The following is a 20,264-nucleotide window of genomic DNA, read 5'->3' as shown; positions in this document are numbered from 1 at the left end:
CTGAATTTTTACAGCACTACCCAGACACTCTAGCCACTGTCTGGGACTAGACAAAATTACTGTAATTATGTGTACCATAATTAGGGAGACAGTAAATGTGATCAAACATTTATAAAAAGGAAAAACTAAAGCACAGAAAGTTTTGGGGAGCCTGGGTGGCGCAGTCGGTTAAGCGTCCGACTTCAGCCAGGTCACGATCTCGCGGTCCGTGAGTTCGAGCCCCGCGTCAGGCTCTGGGCTGATGGCTCAGAGCCTGGAGCCTGTTTCCGATTCTGTGTCTCCCTCTGTCTCTGCCCCTCCCCCGTTCATGCTCTGTCTCTCTCTGTCCCAAAAAATAAAATAAATAAATAAACGTTGAAAAAAAATAAAGCACAGAAAGTTTTAAGAACCCAGAAATCTCAACTAAATTCCAATGATAGAATAAAGGAGGAAGTGAGGTTCTTTTTCAGATGGTTCTTTTTCAAACGTTGCATTTGAAAAACTACTACGTACCAGATTACTGGCACAATCCGAGAATAGTCTGTATATTTCTAGACTTCTTGCATGGGACAGGTTCATGTCATCCAGGGATGTCAGACATGACCATGGTGAAAAGAAAACAGGATATACTGTAACATAAAATCTTACTATAAAGAGAGTGAAGTTGAATTTGTGCCCAGACCCAACACTGCGAGATGATAGGAGCCAGTCAAGATACCTTGTCAGTGGGATTAAATTCCGTGAGACTGATGAGATTAAGAGTCCGGGTCAGAGCATATTCAGAGCCTAATAAAACAGACATCAACAATTGTTTCCTGTACAAATCTTTGAATAAGGAAACATCATGACAAGAAAGACATGTTAGGAAGGCTGGAGCAGAAGAGTGAGAGATGGAACAGTGAGACCAATTAAGAGGTTATTGGGATAAAAAAGGTAAAAGTGATAAAGTCCTGAACTGATACGGTGTCAGCTGGTGATAATGAAGGCATGAAAATCAAAGATGACTGATGAGGATGGAAAGGTGGGCAAGAGATAGATCATGGAAGGACTTGAAGGCCAAGTTAAGAGTCTGAACTTGAACCTGCAGCTAACAGGGAGCCTTTAAAGTATTAAGCAAGAGAAAAGCATTTCAGATCTGTCACTCTGTGGGAACAGGAGGCAAGCTGTAGGCAGGGAAACCAGTAAGAAGATGACCACACGTCCAGGCAAGAGAGGATGAAGCTGAAGTGTGAGCCTGCCTCAGCAGTGGGAAGGGAAACGGCAGGAGGCAACGAGGACCAAGCCAATGCCAGGATGTGGTGCTTGGGGCGAAGCTCAGGACAGTGTCAGGTTGCTTCTGCCTTGGAAAATCACTAAGATAACAAAGAGAAAAGGCACAGGCTGAGGAGTACTTGGTATGTGCCGAGACTGAGATGACTACGAGATAAAGAGGCAGGAACATCAAATGGGCAGCTGCATATCTGGGTTCAGAACAGAAAGCGGGCTCAGCCACACTCATGGGAGTATAATAAGGGAGTAGCCAAAAGGAAGGAGCAGAAACATACATACTGCTCGAGGAGGGCATGAAAAAAATGATCACAGTGGACAGAGGGCTTCCATTAGCACAGAAGAGACGGGGAACACTTAACTGTGCTCAGAGCCTAGGGTGAAACACCTGTAAGAAAGAAGAGACACAATAAGAAAGAATAAGTAGATAAGGAAATACAGAATCAATTACACAGATTTTGGAGTGAAAGCAGGGAAAGGAGTGAAGAGGAAAGGAGGAGAAATTAGCCTAGAACAGGAGAAAAGACACATCCTCCTCTGAAGTTGGAAAAAAGGAAATAAAATTGGAGCAAGTGAAGGTACATGTGCAGGCAAGGTGCTGACGCCTAACAGCATTAAGTGTTGTAGGAAGTTGGAGGGTGTTATGAGTTTTGGATTGTGTACACCAAAAATTCTTCTTAACCATACCCCTTGCCCCCAACCTCCAAATGTGATCTTATTTGGAAACAGAGTCAGTGCGGATGTAATTAGTTAAATTAAGACGAGGTCATACTGGAGTGGGGTGGGCCCCTAACTCAATACAACCAATGTCCTTGTTAAAAGGGAAAAGTTGGAAAAACACACCCTCATTAAGGGAAGGTGATGTGAAGACACACAGGGAGAAGAAGGCCATCTATAAGCTAAGAGGAGAGGCCTGGAACGTATCCTTCCCTCACATCCTTCGGAAGGAGCCAACCTTGCCCACACTTTGATTACAGACTTCTGGTCTTCAGAACTGTGAGACAATACACTTCTGTTGTTTGAGCCACCCAGTCTGTGGGACTTTTCTACAACAACTCCAGCAAACTAACACAGAGTGGAAAGTCATCTATGAAAGGAAGGAGGGGTGGAGGAGGGTAGCTAGAAGGATTGAGGGAAATGGAAAGGTTTCAGCAGGAAACAGGCCAGCCACACAGGGCAAGACTGTACATACACAGTTGCCTTGGGTTCCAGCTAAGGCCAGAGATGATAAATTTATTTACAGAGTGGTTTCCTCAAGCAGCTCTTGGCAGCCGGTGGGCAGAGGGGGAAAAGATGCCAGGTCAAAATCAAGGTCTGGCGGAGTAGATTACAAGCAAAACACAAAGGGATACGGCCACTGAGGATACTGGCAAGGGAATGATGTACCGTGAGTGAACAGAGAAGGAAACAGGAGGGGGATGGGCAGAGAACGGGTGGTCTGGAAACAGGGAACCCACAAAGAAGAGATAAAAGGAGTACAGCAGGAGTGAGGAAGCTCACAGGGAAAGATAGTTACTGGGATTTAGTATTTTAGATGAGGAAGTCAGGGAAGTCAGAAGCTAGACAGCTGTATACAATGTATACATTATTCACACAGACACAGGGGCCTCAGACCATGGTGGTAGTTAGGTGAGAAAAAAACTGCAACAGCTCCCACCACCCTCAATGCATGGAAAAATAATGACCAGGAATATCCCCAAATCATACTTGTACTTGACTCCTAGAATCTGGTTCTCAGAAAAATCACTGCTGTGTTTATATCTCCAGTATTACAGTTACATATTTATACAAAACAACAAAGAGGGGTATGGCCTAGAAGCAGAGGTCAATGCATCTGACCCCCCCATCTATCTCACAAAATTATTATATTAAGCAGAGAGGAAGCAAGTTACCTATAAAAATGTACCTGAGGAAGTTACAGATCAGATGCAAAAATGTTAAGACATTTTATATGCTTTGTACACATTTCCTTAGGATACAAAAATTAAAATAGCTGTAAAATGCAAAAATATGTGTTGGCAGTCCCTTCTACTTTGCAAACAGGAAACAAATGACCAGAGCACAGAAAATTAAAAAGCTCGTAAATGACCAATCCCCGCCCACTGCAAAAAAAGTGCTTAATTATCTGGATTATATACGATAAACAAACAAACAAACAAACCTCTCTGCATTTCCAAGGTTTATTTCAACCACTAGAATTTTTGTATTTCTTAGTAAAGAGCCAAGCATACTCAACACTTTGTTCTGGCAACTCATCTGAGCTAAAATAACAGAGGCAAGAAGCATAACTAAAACTACACAATTTAACCTTTTTAATTTAAACACAAGAACAATTCATGATTGCTGTGGCTTTAGACATTTCCAACCCTTTCTAAACACACATATTTATACTCACTTAGAACTTTTTACTTCCACAGTTCAAAAGGCTTTATACATAGTACTTTTACACTGGGAGAGATTAACTGTATTTTCTGACTGTTCATATTTTAGGTATCATTTTGAAACAAATTACTAATTTAAAAAAATAAGATTCAAAACTTCCCTGAAGTCATAGTATATTATGGCACAGGAAAAATGAGGCCACTCGGGAGACATGGCCTACGACATCTACTGGGGACAAAAAGGTGAGAAAGAATTTGGAAAGTCCTGCAACTTTATACAAGGATATAAGGATATCCTTATAAATGGTTAGTCCACCCAACAAAAGTATAGATTAAACTTAGAGAACAAAAACGCTTCATGTTTTAATCAGTGCCCAGATACAATATGAATGAAGAGCGAAATGATTGTCCTCTCTCCAAATAGGATGGGCTTCAACAAAATTTCCTATTCAAACAAAGTTGCCTAGTGTAAACATCCCTCAATACTTAACTTCCAAAGTGTCTCATTCTCTCTCTACAACAAGCAATAGGACACTATTCATGAATATAATTCCAAGCTGCTTATAAAAATCCGCAGTCATGGCACTTCAGCCTATTGAAGAATGAAAGAATAATAAGTCTTTCAAATAGGTCCACATCTCTTTTTCTCCTCTGTTCAAGGTCAAACATTTACACACACCCTATAGAAATCCTCTAGGAATCAGGGAATAGCAACTAAAGTCCAGCTCCAGGCACTCTGGAGGAGGCCACTCCTTGAGGTAAGGAATCCTCTGCCTCATAAATACTGAGTAGGAAGAGAGATGCCACACCTTGATGCATATCTAAGAAGCTGATTCAGTACCCAGGTTTCAAGACTCGAATCCTAACTAAATTCCAACACAGAAGTCCTCCAACTGCCAAAGAAAAGTGAGTTCAAGAAAACTTCTAACACTGCAATCTGAGGATGATCATAGAACTCGGTGACTTCTTGCGTATTTAATCACAAATGCAGTGTCCTTTTCTGGGATCTTAGTAAAACTGTAAGTGCATGTTGACTGTTAGGTAGGATTTTATTTTACATTTAAAGATAGATAGGGTGCCTGGGTGGCTCAGTTGGTTAAGTGTCTGACTTCTGCTCAGGTCACAATCTCACAGTACAAGCCCTGTGTATGGCTCTGTGAGGACAGCTTGGAGCCTGGAGCCTGCTTCAGATTCTGTGTCTCCTTCTCTCTCTGCCCCTCCCCTCCTCGAGCTCGCTGGCTTGCTCTCTCTCTCTCTCTCCCCCAAATCTAAAAAATAAAGAACATTAAAAAATAAAATAAAATAGATTCTCCCTCCCCCTATGGGGTGCTTGGGTGGCTCAGTCAGTTAAGCGACCGTCTTCAGCTCAGGTCAAGATCTCAGCTTATGGGTTTGAGCCCTGCATCAGGCCCTGCGCTGACAGCTCAGAGCCTGGAGCTTGCTTCAAATTCTGTGTTTCCTTCTCTCTCTGCCCCACCCTGGCTTGCGCTCGCTCTCTTTCTCTCTCCCTCTCTTTCTGTGTGTCTCTCAAAAATGAATAAAGGTTTTAAAAAATTTAAAGATAAAAAGCAACTTGAAGATGATCCTCTCTGACTGGCTTTACAAATGAGAAAACTGAATGGCTAGAAAATGGCAAAGGAGAATCCACATTGTCTGACAGTTCAACATTCTCTCTACTTACTGACAATATATATTTACTCACATTCAACAGATATTTACTGAATGTTTTACCATGTGCAAGACACATGAGGGATTACAAAGCTGAATGTAGTCATCCTCTCAAGGAATCTAAAAACTGGTGAGTTTCAAACAAAAAAAAAAATGGTGGGTTTCACAGTTTTAATATGTAAATCGTCACACGAAGTCTCATATGGTATTGTAGAGGAATATCTGAAAATAACTCTCCTCATAGCCCCAATTCTTAATTTCAAACTAAATCTTTCTTTCCTCCTTGTAGCCCTTCCAAATACAGAAGGTGATGTCATGGTGAGAGCATCGGTGAAGAGAAGGATGATGATGACAACAAAGACAAGGGCGATGGGAATACCAACTATGAGACATTTACTATGTGCCCATCACTCTTCTGTAACCTTCATATACTTAGCTTATTTAATCTTCGAAACAATCTTAGGAGGGAGATAAACATCTCTAACTTATAAGAGACTTGGAAAAAGTAAGTCAATTGCCCCTGAAAAGGTAGCTGAGTTAGGGTTTACACCCAGGCATGCCTTTACTACTACCATCTCCCAGGAGCCTGACCCTGGCACTTCCCGTAATTAACTGGAAACTCCTGGGCCCCTCTGGACCTCAATTTCTTCATCCATGAAATGATGAAGTTGGCCCCGTGATTTCCAACATCTCCTCCAGGTGTACCATTCTGTGATTTACTAACTTGAGTTTTGTTTTTTTGTTTTTGTTTTTGTTTTTGTTTTTTTGTTTTTTTTACCAATCTCTTGTACAGAGGAAGGAAAACACTTTGTAAAAGCTAGAGAAAATTTTGCCCCATATTACAAAATCCAGACCTTTGTGCAATGGTTTCCAGGTAAAGGAGGGTGGGTAGTAACCAGCTTCATATACACATCCTTCCCTAACTTTCATCTAGGTTCCAGCCTCAGATTTTTTGGAAAGCTAATCTCACAGCCACGTGACAAAATAACAATCATTAACAATGGCATTTAAACTAAACAGGAGGTTTTTCAAATTCCTAATAATGATTAGGAGTCACCTGTAACAACATGGGAAAATACCACATTTTGGGTTAAAAGAAAAAAGCAGCATATAATAAATGGCTTATGTTTTTTTGTTTCTAAACATAGGGAAAGAAGCAAGAACATTCAACAGTGGTTGTAGGTAGGTAATAGGATTGGGAGACTTTTCTCCTTTTCCTTATTTTTCTCTTTTATGTAAGCTTACGTTACCTCCATAATTAGAGGGGAGACATTTCTTTACAAAGAGAGAAAAAGTACGAAATATTCTCCAATTGATTTCTTCTGAGAAGAAAATATACTCTCCTAAAAACATCTCAGTAACACTGCAGAAATTCCAGAAATACAGGTTTAGAGGAGAACATCATTATTACCAACTATAGATGGGGAAGAAAATATTCCTCTATTGCTTTAGGTCTAGAATAACTAAGCTTTACAGGATGTTTCAGGAATGCTGGAAGGAGAAGTTGTTTTATAGTCCAGGGACACGTGGCTTTGTAGAGCTGGGCCCCAGGAAAAAAGGAACAGGTGCAACAGACAAAGAGGCAGACCATGAGAGCCAAATGTCACTGGCCCCATCCAGAAATCCCAATCTGGAGCAGGTTCTCCCTGAGTGGTCCTGCCCTGCACCACAGCCAACCACATGGCCAAGGGGATTTCCACAAGCACAAATGTCCTCACTTCTCTGAAGCAGTACAGCAGTGAGAGAACAGGTAGCTTATTTCACAGAAACTGCAACTGTTAAATCAAACAACCACAACCAAACTAATCTATGCTTCATTAGGCTGCAGGATAAGCACACTGTGTATATACTTTTGTGTTCATATATAAACTCATTACACACGCGCGCGCGTGCACACGCGCGCGCACACACACACACACACACACACACAGCCCAATTTACAACACATGTCAATTACTGTGGCTTTGGATGGTGACAATGAAACACTTCACTCTATAGCACTCCTGAGAATATTTTGTAAACACATTGTCTCTCTGGTGATTCCCACTGATACCACAAAAAACTCAGGAAAGAGTACAATTTAAAAATCACGTTCAAAATGCTATTAATTACATATGGACCCTCTGCCCTCTTGGAAGACTTTTTTCCTACTTTGTAGCAAGTAGGTAAAGACAGATCTGATATACAAAGGATAGGAAAACTAGAACAGGAAAGTCAGCCCCTCCTTTGGGAATCTGATAGACAATAAGTGGCATCAACATCGCATCACATCCTGATTCAGTGCAGGGCTGCAGGGAGCTGGGGTGCCCAACTTACCAACAACTCCAGACTTGCCCTAAGCACGTACCTCACAATGGGCCTCTCCAGCACTACCACCATTAAGGGGTCAATAACACAAAGGCCTGGGGGTATTTTTGCTAATTTAAAAAGACATATTTCTGTTGACTGCCACCAAAATTCATTCAAATAATTAAAGCTGAAAAATAATACAACTATAGAGATGTCATCTCTTCTTTTTTTAAGGCATTTTTTTTCTGCTTCTTAAGTGTGAAGTTGGCACCTATTAAGTATACCCAGAAGTAATTAAATACATCCAACATAAGATAAAGAAATTTAACCTACCTCATCAAAGGTGGTGTCCTCTTTCTTCAAAGCTGTAAAACAAAAAGGGAAAGGAAGAAGTTATTGTGAAACATCTCAAGGAAACTAAGTATCTAAGTTCTAGAAAACAGAAAGAAAACAAAGCAGTATGGTGTTTTCATTTCAGAAAGTAAAACTGTACCCCAACCTGAATAACAATGTTATGACACAAATAGGAAAACTACAAATGAGACAGAGAATTGCACAGCATGCTTCTTTGTGAGACACTTTCATAAATATGTAAATGGACTATCCTCCCAAGTATGGAAAAGAAGAATGTATATCTTTCCCCTATCTCTTCTTTAGTAGGAAAACATTTTAATGAAGTATGAAAGAATCAAAAAGTAATCTTAAAGAAATGTCCCCTTCAGCTTCTGGGTTTTGTGCATATGTCATTATGCACGGTGTGTGGTCCTCCCAAACCAATTGTCAGGATGACACCCACTCTGCACAGTGCCCTGAATGAGATTCCCATACCGAGAGAGGTTTAAATACAGTAATGAAAGACTAAGCATGTTAAACTAAGCACTGCAGAGACATAATTCAAACATTTCAACATGATCAATTTTATAATGAAGTATCACCAAAGGAAACAATGCATTCAGAATGTCGTATGGGAATTGGCAAATGCTCAAAATTTATTTAAATATGCATGGACTCAGAATTGGCATTCTATTACTCTAAAGAGAGAGAAGTATTTCATGCATAGTTGGCAAACACCCTAGTTCCTTAAATCCTACAATTACTTAGAATGTTTCATATTAAGGAGAATGCACAAAGGAGCTAATTTAGCTGAAACCACTAGCTGGAGACATGTTTCTAATTTATAGAATTGTGCATAGGTGTTTACTGTCTGTACTGGACAGTTCTAGTCAGGATAGAAGCACTTGTGTTGCTCTTACTTGGAAAGCTATGTTCTGACAAAAGCAATGGAAAACAAATTATGTTGGGAATCAATCTCTGAGAGAAGTCATGTGCTTAAATGGAAGCTACCATGCCAGAGCTTATATTATATAATGTAACAATCTTGAAAAGTATATTTTCTGTTTCATACCATAGACTTGTCTTTTTAAACATCACGAAGTATGTAGTTGTGGTGAATTAAGGGGGGTGAGGGTAGATTGAGGGAAATAAAGTGTTTATGAAAGTTCAATTCTTAGTTTTCCTCTTTTTACCTAAGAAGCTGATCTGTACCAAATTTCTGTACTGACTTTATTAGAGGACAACTACTTCTAAAGGAAAAATAAAAAGACAGCCCTTTATGCCATTCTCAAATGGCTTATCTTACATTCAATTACTTACACACATTTTATTATATATTTCGCTTTAACTTACACTAACTCTAAAATAAGCTATTTTGAGGGGCGCCTGAGTGGCTCAGTCGGTTAAGCGTCCAACTTCGGCTCAGGTCATGATCTCATGGTTCGTGAGTTCGAGCCCTGCGTCAGGCTCTGGGCTGATAGCTTCTGTGTCTCCCTCTGTCTCCCTCTGTCTGCCCCTCCCCTGCTTGTACTCTGTCTCTCGCATTGTCTCAAAAGTAAATACACATTAAAAAAATTAAAATAAGCTATTTTGATAGAAAGCTGTAAGATCCTCAATGATTCTTAAAGACCATTTTTAACTTAGAATGTAAAACTTCTAATCTAGAAGGCTTTCTTTAAATATCAGTCAACAATGTTACTAAACTCCCACCCTCACTCCCTCAAACCTAAGGCATATCTTCTAATTAACATACTTGAGTAGTGATTCCAAGATAAAATATTAGTGACCTACATAAATATAGGCAAGTTGTTCCATCTAAAAATTTTTTTCTAATAAGAAATGATTAGCTCACTGATTTCAAATACAAAGTCAATCATTGTACAGCCACATACCTAGCTCATTTAACAAAAATTAATGAAAGATTATGTGGCTGTCATGTAAGATGCAAAGCTAAAGCAGCAAGCTTATAAATCACAGCACAAACTTCCTGTATTTTCTTTACTTTGGACATAATAAAAGTTTAGTCTTGGGTTTTCTTAAGCAAAGCATCCAATAAGAACTACAGTTGATAACTACCCCTCGGGTAACTGCAAACACAGAATGAAGACCCTCAAACTGAGAGATAAAGAAAGCAAGAAACTAAATTGTCTTTGACATCCTGACTGGACTATTTCTTTCTTGCCCCCAAATCCTGCCAATTCCTTCAACATTCTGGATAAAGGGGTAGGGTCTGCAGGTAGAAAGAAATGGAAGAAATACTAGAGGAAAATTGCAGGTGTATTTTCTAAGATATAAGGAGCAGAAAGCTAGATTCTCTCCCATGCACACTATTCTCAAGCCCAAGATATCTTAGGGGAGAACATTTTAAGACCAAAAAATCTATGACTTCAGTAACTCTTCACTGGTGGATCGACACTTTATATAGTTTCTTATAAATATGGAATCCTTGCTTGAACAGCAGTTAACAGTAACAACAAAGGCCAATTAAATACGTCTCTGCCAAATATTTACCAGGTCATTGATGAATAATAAACTATTACCCAAACAAGCACGCAACATCTCATTATTGATTACATTCCCCGATTGTCATTAATCATTCATGTAAATGTAAACTCACAATTGTCTTCAAAGATATCATGGAATAGCAAGTATATTACACTTTTATGGGTTAACAAAGGTGTATGTATACATTGAATCATTTGAGATAATCAGGTAGTCTATTTAGTCCTCTGCTCGGACACTGCTTCCTCTAGAGAGCTTGCCATGCTCTCACCAAGACTAAAGTGGTGTCCCTCCTATGTTCTCCAACAGCAAATTGTGCTAATCTTCTTGGTAAAATTTGTCATTCTATATTGTCAATGCCCTTTCACTGGCCTGTCTTCTCATAAAAGTCCTTGCGGACTGGTACCAATGGCCACTGAAACTGAATGTCAGCACAATATCTCGCACATAGGAGGTACTCAATAATTATTTGTTGAATTAATTATGTCTACCTCAAAGGCCAAAAGACAGCCTCTTGCCTTTTGAGACACACTAAAGTGTTGGCATATGAAAACCATACACTATTTTCTCTCATGAAAGGATCATAGATATAAATTCCATTTCCTAGTTTTCAAATTAAAATCTTTTGAAACTACATTGGAAGAAGACATGGTACTGTATTTACATTTTGTGTCTGAACCTTTAACCTTAAGAATGGACTTATCAAATGACAGCTGGACTCTACATTACCCACATACAGAACAAAGCAACAAACCCAAAATTTCAGCCTCTTCCTTTCATTCAGTTCTCTCACAAACTACATCTTTTAAAAAAATGGTGTACACGGGCTTCACCTCAAATATAACAGAGTATAAACTTCCTTTCTCTGGGAGTTAATCCAAACAAGTGTGAAGAAATGCATTCAAATGACTATGAAGAAATGACAGTTTGACCTAATCTTACACAGAAAGCATTCCTCCTCCTAAGCTATCATTCAAAAATAAAAAGAAACAGGAAAGAAAAGAGGAAAAGGATTTTAACATAAACTTTTTAACAACTAAATTCCCATTCCTCTTTATTTTTATGTTAAGCAAAATTAAAAAAAAAAAAAACGAGACAACAACAGTAATTCCTAAATAAGTGAACACACTGACATTATTTAGCAGAAAACCATAAATACTCACCACTGAAATCAGTGGATGACTTTGAAATTCAATTACACCCATCTTGTAAAAGAACTGTAACTATGTTGTAGTCACTCCCTGGCAGATGTCATAAATTAGAGTGCTATGGCTTGAAAGCCAGTGTGTTTTATTAGACCTTATATAATATAGTAATCTCAGATCAGCTGTATTGGGGTGGGTAGCGACAAAGCTGGTATGACCATTTACGTGTGGATGAATTAAACATCAGCGTTACCACTCTTATACAGTCCAAATGGTTATTAACAATAAACTGATTGAATATCACATACTTTCAAAAGTTGTGCTCATTTTCTATAGATGAACGGTTAACTTCTCAGGACTAAACAATGATACTGTATATTTTATCCTATAACAAGCTACACTTTTGAATCATACCAAAAAAGCAAAATGAAGTCAGTATGTTTACTTCAAAAGCCATCATAGATTGGTTAAAGGGAATGCATATACAGAGATGTTGGATTACTCACCAAGAATAAACCATTCACTCTGTGATCTCATGAAGTACCAATGAAGAAAGGGGGGAGACAGGGGATACATAGAGAAACTGGAAGGAATAGTAACGGCCCCCATTATTGATCTTCACATGTAACATCTTGCACTAGATATTTTACGTATTCTATCGGATTTAATCGTCACAACAACCGTAAGAAAATGTATACATGTGGACTCTAAGGTTGAGGGATATTCTGCTAGTTGACCAAGACACACAGCAAGCTGGGAAAACAGGGTTCAAACCCAGACCAGACTAACTCCAAAGTCCATCCTGTTTTAATACGGTAAAGTCAGTAACCACTTCTTCCCTTCTCTTTCTTCCCACCTAGAAAATCAATTATGTCAATATGATGCAATCACCAATAATGATAATAACATATTATGAACATCTCTTGAGTCTACACTACATACTGCACAAGACATCATATGCATTATTTCCCTAAGTGCCAATATCAAAACTGAGTTGTACATGAAAAACTGAAGCTCAGGGGCGCCTGTGTGGCTCAGTAGGTTAAGCATCCAACTTTGGCTCAGGTCATGATCTCACGGTTTGTGGGTTCAAATCCCACGTCAGGCTCTGTGCTGACAGCTCAGAGCCTGGAGACTGCTTCGAATTATTTGTCTCCCTCTCCCTCTGCCCCTCCCCCATTCACACGCTGTCTCTCTGTCTCCCTCTCAAAAATAAACAAACATTTAAAAAATTTAAAAAAAAAAAACTGAAGCTCAGAAGGTGAGGGACCTGTCCAAGGTCACACTGCTGCATGTGGCAAGACGGGAAATCTCCAGTGGTCTGACACAGCCCACACCCTTAATCTATGCACTATACAATCCCATAGTAAAAACCCCATTCCATAGTCTTGAGCACCTTAAAACCTTTACATAACCAAATTCGTTTTATTGCTTTTTGATGTTGCAAATATGACATTAAGAAAGTACTCAGATAACAAAGATTAATTTTTCTGCAGTCCCACTTCACATGTATGTCTTGAGTTTGACATACAATCATAACCACATAAAACCTCTTTATCTCTTTACAGTATTCCAGAATGGGACTTGCTATTCAGAATCATGACCTTCCTTCAATATAAGAAATAATCAGTTAGGTTCACTGCACTGTACTGTTTCTGAAAGAAGGAAGTAAAATCTACTAGATCATAGAAGACATTTTAACAAGTGTTGGAATCAAAAGGAGTTTCACATCACTAAATCTCAGTAAACTAGAAAATCCAATTAACTGTAATACCCCATTCGCCAGCATTGTAGTTAATCCAAATTTTACTGATTGTCGATCAAAATCTTAAAATTGCTTAAACATAAGGAATTTTTGTATTAATGTCCTTGGTTTCTTACTGAGATTCAACTGCAATGAATTATTTAACACAAAACTGGAAGGGCTCCAACAGAGTCATTAGCATTAGTAAATATACAGTTAATGTGTTTTAGAACAGGGCTTAATGGACTCCAGAACCCGCCTCTGTGATGCTTTGGGTCCCAGGTTGAACATCCTCCTTAAAAATGTACACCAACTGAACACCTTGCTCTCTCACACTCTTGGCTTCAAACTTCATTTGCATGTAGGAACTCTTCAAATGCATCCCTAACTCGTGAGAGTGAAACTGCAACTATCCAATACATGCAATAAGTAAAACCAAGATTGAATGTTGGTTTCACACCATAACTTTACAGTCATTTCGGAAAGATTTTGTGTACCAATAGAAAATTTTTAAACCCAACACAAAGAAAACTAGGCTAAATTTTGATCCATATTTCCTCTTGCTTGAAGAAAGTTTGCATATTTTACAGTGTGCTTATATAATGATTTTTTTTTACAGGAATGGATGGATGGATGAATGACTCCAATACTCATATTCACCCCAGGGGTTTATTTTAAGGAATTAAGCACTTTATGCTTAATTTCCATTAACACCTTCATTAACATGGATGACATGTTAAACAAGTGAAACAAAGGCTAGAAAGCTTCTTAGGGAATCCGAGGGGTTATTTTTAGTGCTTGTAGGATTTTCTTGCTGAAAACAGTTACCTGCATAAATGAAAGTTCTAATGTTAGAGGAGGCAGCTACCGTCTTAAGGTTAAAAGGGGTTTTCTATGGCTAACCCTAAAAAGCTAGCAAACCCACTCCACATAATACTGTTGTCACCCTGTTATAGTCCGTGACATGGATTTATTCTTAAATGTCCTAAACATTTCTCAGTCGGTTTTTATTTGTGTATCAGTTGGTTGGTTTAAAGACAATAGCCCCGGAGCTGTAGTAAATGTAAGAAGTTCTGGGGACTTATTCCTAAATGTTCAGACAAGTTCACAGCGCGCATTTATTTGCTGCAATGAAAAGATTCAGAGAGCTTGGGACAGAACAGCCGAATCTCGCTTTCGAGGACCCGAAGTACCGAACAAAAGGTCCCAAGGTATCTGTCCCACTTCCCTTTAGGTTGGATGTATTAAACAATACGAAGGAACAGCTCAACGTTTCACCAATTTCCAAAGCTAAATTATTGACTAAACACCCCAGAGCGAAACCTGCGCTCAAAAAAAATAAAAAAAATAAAAAAATAACAAGTGACCCAGGCGGCCGCTCAGCCCGGTGCGCAGCGGGGCCCGGGGCGTCCCATCGCCAGTCCAACGCCGGCGCGAAAGGCGGAGCGCTAGTGGCGAGGAGAGGAAACCCAAACTGTGGGCTTTAAGATCATCCACAAATGATCCCCTAGATCCCGAGGGAGAGGGGTGTCTCTCCTTTCCATTGTCGCCCTACCCCCAGGTCCGGGTACTGTTCCCTCCACCGTCCGCGCGCAGCACACTCTACACCAGCCCCGGGTGGTCGCCGCTTTGGTGATGCCAGAAGCTCGGGGCGGAGGAGCAGGCGCCGGGGTCGTCCGGCCCGGTGCCCGGGGCAGCGCGCCACTCACCGATGCGGCTGAAACTCTCCGACAAAGTTCTCCGCAACTTCTTCATCTTGCCGATCTTCTCGGCCGGCTGCGGCTCAATGAGGTCGCACATCTGGGCGACGCGGGGCTCCGGCAACTTCCCCAAACTGGTCCAGAGCGGAGCGCAGACAACAGCGAGGGCGCGCGGCAAGAAGGCGGCGCCTCCTCCTCCTCCTCCTCCTCCTCCACCTCCTCCTCCGGCCAGGAGGCGACGCGCTGGGCTCAGGAGGCGAGTGGCGAGCTGCAGGCTCTGCTCCGGCCTGGGCCGCGGCTGGGCGGGCGGGGGCGTTTACGTGGTGCCGGGGGCGGCCGCCATCGCCGCAGTCGCGGCGGCCCCGCGCCGCGCCGCCGCCGCCCGGCTCATTTTCCCTCCTTTGTAACCGAGAGCAGCGCGGCCGGCGGCCGACAGCGGGGGTGGCGCGGCCGGAGGCGGGGCGGGGACGGGCTGGGAACAAGGTGCGGGAGCCGGGGGTCGCCGGAGCGCGCGGGGCACAGGCGGGTAGAAGTTCTCAGCCCCGAGTTTCGGGCGTTAGGGAGAAAGAGCCGCGGCGCGGAACCGCCACCCGCCCCGCCCTAACCGCCCCTCCCGCCGCTTCCGCCCCGCCTCCCCCTTGGCAAAGGACCCCGGGCTCGGGACCCCAGGGGGACCTTGGCTCCCCGGCTCGGAGTCCGCGTCCTCCGCGGGCCTCTAGCCCCGCTCGCGCCCCCGCGGCGCCCCCTCCCGGCCGCCCCCGCGCGCCTCCCCCGGCCCTGCCCGCCCCGCCCGCGCGCTCCAGAACCCAGGCCGTTGGAGGGCCTCGAACAGGCAGGGCTGGGAGCGGGCCGCTACTGGGGACTCCTCCTCGCGCTTTGGGGAGGCCACCCAAGGAAAGGCTCTGGATCTCGGTCGTTTATGACTGATTTTCTCCTTGCCACGAACGCGTGTGAAAAGGGCGAGGACCTGGGGGGAGGGGGTGGCCACCACCACTACCTCTGGGTCGGGGGAGTGGAAAGGCCTCGGAGACGCACTCAGGTTTGAGGGCGACTTTTTCTTTTCCCAGTTTTGCTAGGGAGGTTGTTAAGTTGGGCCCGTTTTTTAGGGGAGTCAAGTGCAAAGGCAGAAGCGTCAACTGTAACCCCCCAAGGCACGGTTAAGTGCTGTTTCCTTCACCGCTGTGCCACACTGAGTGACTGATGGGAATGTAGATGCAGCTGATTTCTGATATAAATACCCAGTTCTATAGTAAATAGCAATGGGATTCTAGAATGTATTACCAATTCTGGAATATATAGGTAATCTAGAATTACCAATATATTCTAGAATTGGTAATTCTAGATTGCCGATTCTAGATTACCAATTCTAGCATGTATTTCTAAATTGGAAGACTTGGAGCCAAAAAAGATTCCGACCTCCTCTTCCCCGGCCTCAAAAAATAAATTCTAAAAAGGAGGACGTTGGGGGAGGCTTTATAAAATCCCAAAACAAACAGTTCAGGCAGCAAACACACATCGTCTTCATTCTATTAAAACGTGGTGCAGCGAACACTCCAAACATCACTCTCCCAAGGGAGAGAGAAGGAAGATGGGGGAGGGACTGAATGTTGATTTGGGGCCAGCAAACTCCTTATGAATAGAAATTTAGTAATCTTGAGTCATCTGGCTGTGTAAGTAATAAGAGCTTGTGTGTGACAATGCTGTTTGGTTTAAAGGAAGTTTTGGGGAGTTTGTGTTTTGTTAAAAGATTTTTATCTTAAAACAAAAACTAGCCCCCCTGCCTTCCTTAAATTGTGAGGTAGAACACTTCGACTTGTTCTCCTCTGCACTGAGCATATTATAGGGTCTTGATAGATGGCAGCTGATAACAGACAGGAAGTCAAGCCAAGCAAAGGAGGGTGGGGAATTCATCAAGATGCAAGAAAGCTGGGTCCTAGTGACCATAATTAGATATTATAGACAGCACCAAGTATGGCCTCAGACAGGAAGAAGTTTGACTTTTACCACTTCCTCAGATTACTTAGGGAGAAAGTTATCAGCAGCTATGAATGAAAAAACAAAAGCAACCGATTAAAATACTGATGGGTTCTATCTACCGAGTCAACAAAGTTGAAGAAATAGTTACTAATGTAATAAGCTTTGAGTACGGTGTGTCTGTGGCTATCCTATTCACTCTGACAATGACTACTAGTTCATATAGGTAAATACACATATAGCTACAGATACAGATTCTCCATTTTACCTCCCCAGTATTTAATATTTCCAACCTTTTTAAAGGTCAACTTCTGCTTGAATAAATCATGGTATATGCATACAAAGGTATAGTAAGTAAACACTTTTTTTAGATAAGTCAATATGTATTGATGTGTAAATATGTCTAGGGTAAGTGAGTAACAAGCAAATTTATCATTAAATCATTTGTGGGGAAAAATATACAGATGTATGTTTCCACATGCACAGAAAATTTCTCCAGAAAAAGAACAAAGAACGATTAAGTGTGCATACCCAGAATAAACAGAACATGTCCTTTGCCCTTATACCTTGAAGTACAATTTGAATGTTTTACCCAAAGAACACATTACTTATAAATACTAATAAAAATACTAATTTAAAACATAAAAATAATATTTGCTTCATTTTTACCTACCCTACTCCAAAACTTCTGCTTTCGTGTCTCCAAAATAAACCTCACCTCATTACAATAGTATTCCTAACAGGAGAGATAGTGGTTAGTAATGGACCAAATAAACCTTGTCAGTTATGAATAACCAACTTCCCGTTATATGCTTAACAACTTCCTTTGTTGGTTATATATTAAAATTATTAATTTTGTAAGAAACTGTGACACAAAGGAGGACATTTTTAACTGGATAGTTTTAAAATGTATACACTTAATAGGAATCATCTCTTTACACAGTTATTTGTTTCACTTATGTCTTTATCCTACATTCTTAAGTTCCCTGAGGGAAGAGAGTCTGTATACAAAAAGTACAATGTTTATTTCATAGTTAGTGTAAGCTAAATTTTTATGTGTATTCATTTTTGAGAGATGGAGGAAGAGAGAGCATGGGTGGGGGAGGGGCAGAAAGAGAGAGACACACACAGAATCCAAAGCAGCAGAGCCTGATGCAGGGCTCGAACCCACAGACCATGAGATCATGACCTGAGCTGAAGTCGGACACTTAACCAACTGAGCCACCTAGGTGCCTCATCACAGTGGATGTAAATTAAATGTCAAGTGAATGTAGAATGTATCGCTGCCCCTGAGAAGTGATGCGTTGTCCTCAGAAACAAAGATGACTATCCAGCATCTGTGTGGCATATGTATTTTCAGTGGGAGGATGGATCTGTGCCAGTCCTCCATCCAAACTTCTGGTTCACAAGGTTATAGTTTGGCTGGACCGAATTAAAGGTGCAGTATCTGAATACAAACACATAAACTTACCTAGAGGCTGAACCCAACATGAGTTGACCTTAATCAAATTCATCGATTAAAGCATGCATATATATTAATTAGGCCTTGAGGAGTAGCAACAGTGGCTGGACATCCACCACAACTCATGGGTTCTAGTCCCTACTCTAAATGTTGTGTGGCCTTAAATAAAGTGACTTACCCACTTTCTTATCTATAAAAAAAAAAAGGGAGGGGGCTTGACCTAGATGACCTCCAGGGTCATTCATTCCTGCAAAATTCTGATTTTAAGTTGAATGGTGAAATTTCTCCTCTCCCAGCTTATGTACTAAAAGGTAGATTTATTAATGAGGAGTAATTAACATGCAAGTAAGAGGGACAAAGACAAAGACCATCGACAAAAATTAGGTAAAATTTAAGATACATTATTTCTAGTTCTGCTATACATTAATTACGCTTTTATTATAAATGGATCTTGCCCATATAAGAAAAATAGCAGGCTAATATGCTGGCAGTAAATTTTAAGGGAATGAATCCTACTCCAAAGAAGATAAATTATAGAGGATTTGATTAGAATCTATAATCTAGCAAAAGGAGAAAACAGACTTACTGACCTGAAACGGTATGAAAAGATATTATCAGTAAAATAAAATCTATGAAACAAGGATGTCAAGTACGTAGGGAATAGAGTGGGAAAGCAAAATTAAAAACAGAAAATGTATGTTTACTAATGTAAAATTTTAGAATTTAACCAAAGGGTAAATATTAAGACATACAGTCAGGTTGTAATTATTGAAGTGGTGGAAATTTACCTAATTAAATATCCTCTTAGAAATCTAAATAGTCACCCTAGTTAATTATTTTTAGGATCAAGTATTATCCTCCTTTTTTGAACACAGCCAGCAGGAACTGAAGTAGCACAAGTTTAAGTGACTTATACAAAGTTCCCAGTGAGTCATCAGTGAAACTGGCACATGGAATCCAAAACTCTTGTCACCAACTTTTGGTTAATGTCTAGCCTTAAGGGTTCCCCCCCCCTTTTTTTTTGACATAGAGCAAATTAAAATAAAAAAGGGAAGGGGTGGGCGCCTGGGTGGCGCAGTCGGTTAAGCGTCTGACTTCAGCCAGGTCACGATCTCGCGGTCCGGGAGTTCGAGCCCCACGTCAGGCTCTGGGCTGATGGCTCAGAGCCTGGAGCCTGTTTCCGATTCTGTGTCTCCCTCTCTCTCTGCCCCTCCCCCGTTCATGCTCTGTCTCTCTCTGTCCCAAAAATAAATAAACGTTGAAAAAAAAAATTTTTTAAAAAGGGGGAAGGGGAATGAAGGGTTGTTATATCCACACTTAGGTAAATGGAGCTCCCCATCCTTCCCCCTCCCTGTCTATCCACTACCCATTGCCTAGTGACTCCTAATTTCAATCCCTTTCACATTTACAGGAATCATTCTTGTTGCCACAAACATCCGGGCTTGTGCAGAACTAAGACCTGTATTTGTCTAATTGTTTTATAGGTAATTCTCTGTTTGTTCATCATATATTTCAAGAGACCTAAGGACCTAAATAAATTGATCTACTTGCAAATGGCTGTAGTATGAACAAAGAAGCTGCCAAAACATCCAAATGATGTCACTATTAATTAACTCAGAATAGTTTTGAAGAAAATAAACTACCAGGGTCAAAGCATGCATTGAAATACTGGTGAACTGCGCTGTCCTATTAAACCATGTTTAAATATTAATGTTACCTTGTTCCTGTTTTCAATTATTATATAATTTGTACAATGGAAGTCCATAGAAGAAAATATCAACCATGACATAACTCACTGAATCATGCTGTTTGGTGTTATTT

At 40.9% G+C, this 20,264-nt stretch overlaps 1 protein-coding gene across 7 annotated transcripts in view; it reads right to left on the bottom strand.

The window, feature by feature from the left end:
- The window catches only part of CDK14 (cyclin dependent kinase 14), a 704,495-nt gene that overhangs the window by 634,629 nt on the left and 49,602 nt on the right, over positions 1-20,264 (bottom strand). For 5 of the 7 annotated variants that reach the window (XR_007146446.1, XM_047830949.1, XM_047830989.1 and 2 more), the window contains one exon: positions 7,917-7,948. Coding sequence is in view for 5 of the 7 variants with exons in the window: in XM_047830949.1 (XP_047686905.1) it covers positions 7,917-7,948 (32 nt within the window). In the remaining 2 variants the exon portion in view is untranslated. Of the gene's footprint in view, positions 1-7,916; positions 7,949-15,016; positions 15,638-20,264 lie in introns of those variants that run through there. The other 2 variants (XM_047831011.1, XM_047830982.1) reach the window with 2 other exon arrangements.

Source organism: Prionailurus viverrinus, chromosome A2, assembly GCF_022837055.1.
Source record: "Prionailurus viverrinus isolate Anna chromosome A2, UM_Priviv_1.0, whole genome shotgun sequence".
NCBI classification, from domain to species: domain Eukaryota; kingdom Metazoa; phylum Chordata; class Mammalia; order Carnivora; family Felidae; genus Prionailurus; species Prionailurus viverrinus.
This window is presented reverse-complemented; position numbering and strand designations above follow the sequence as displayed.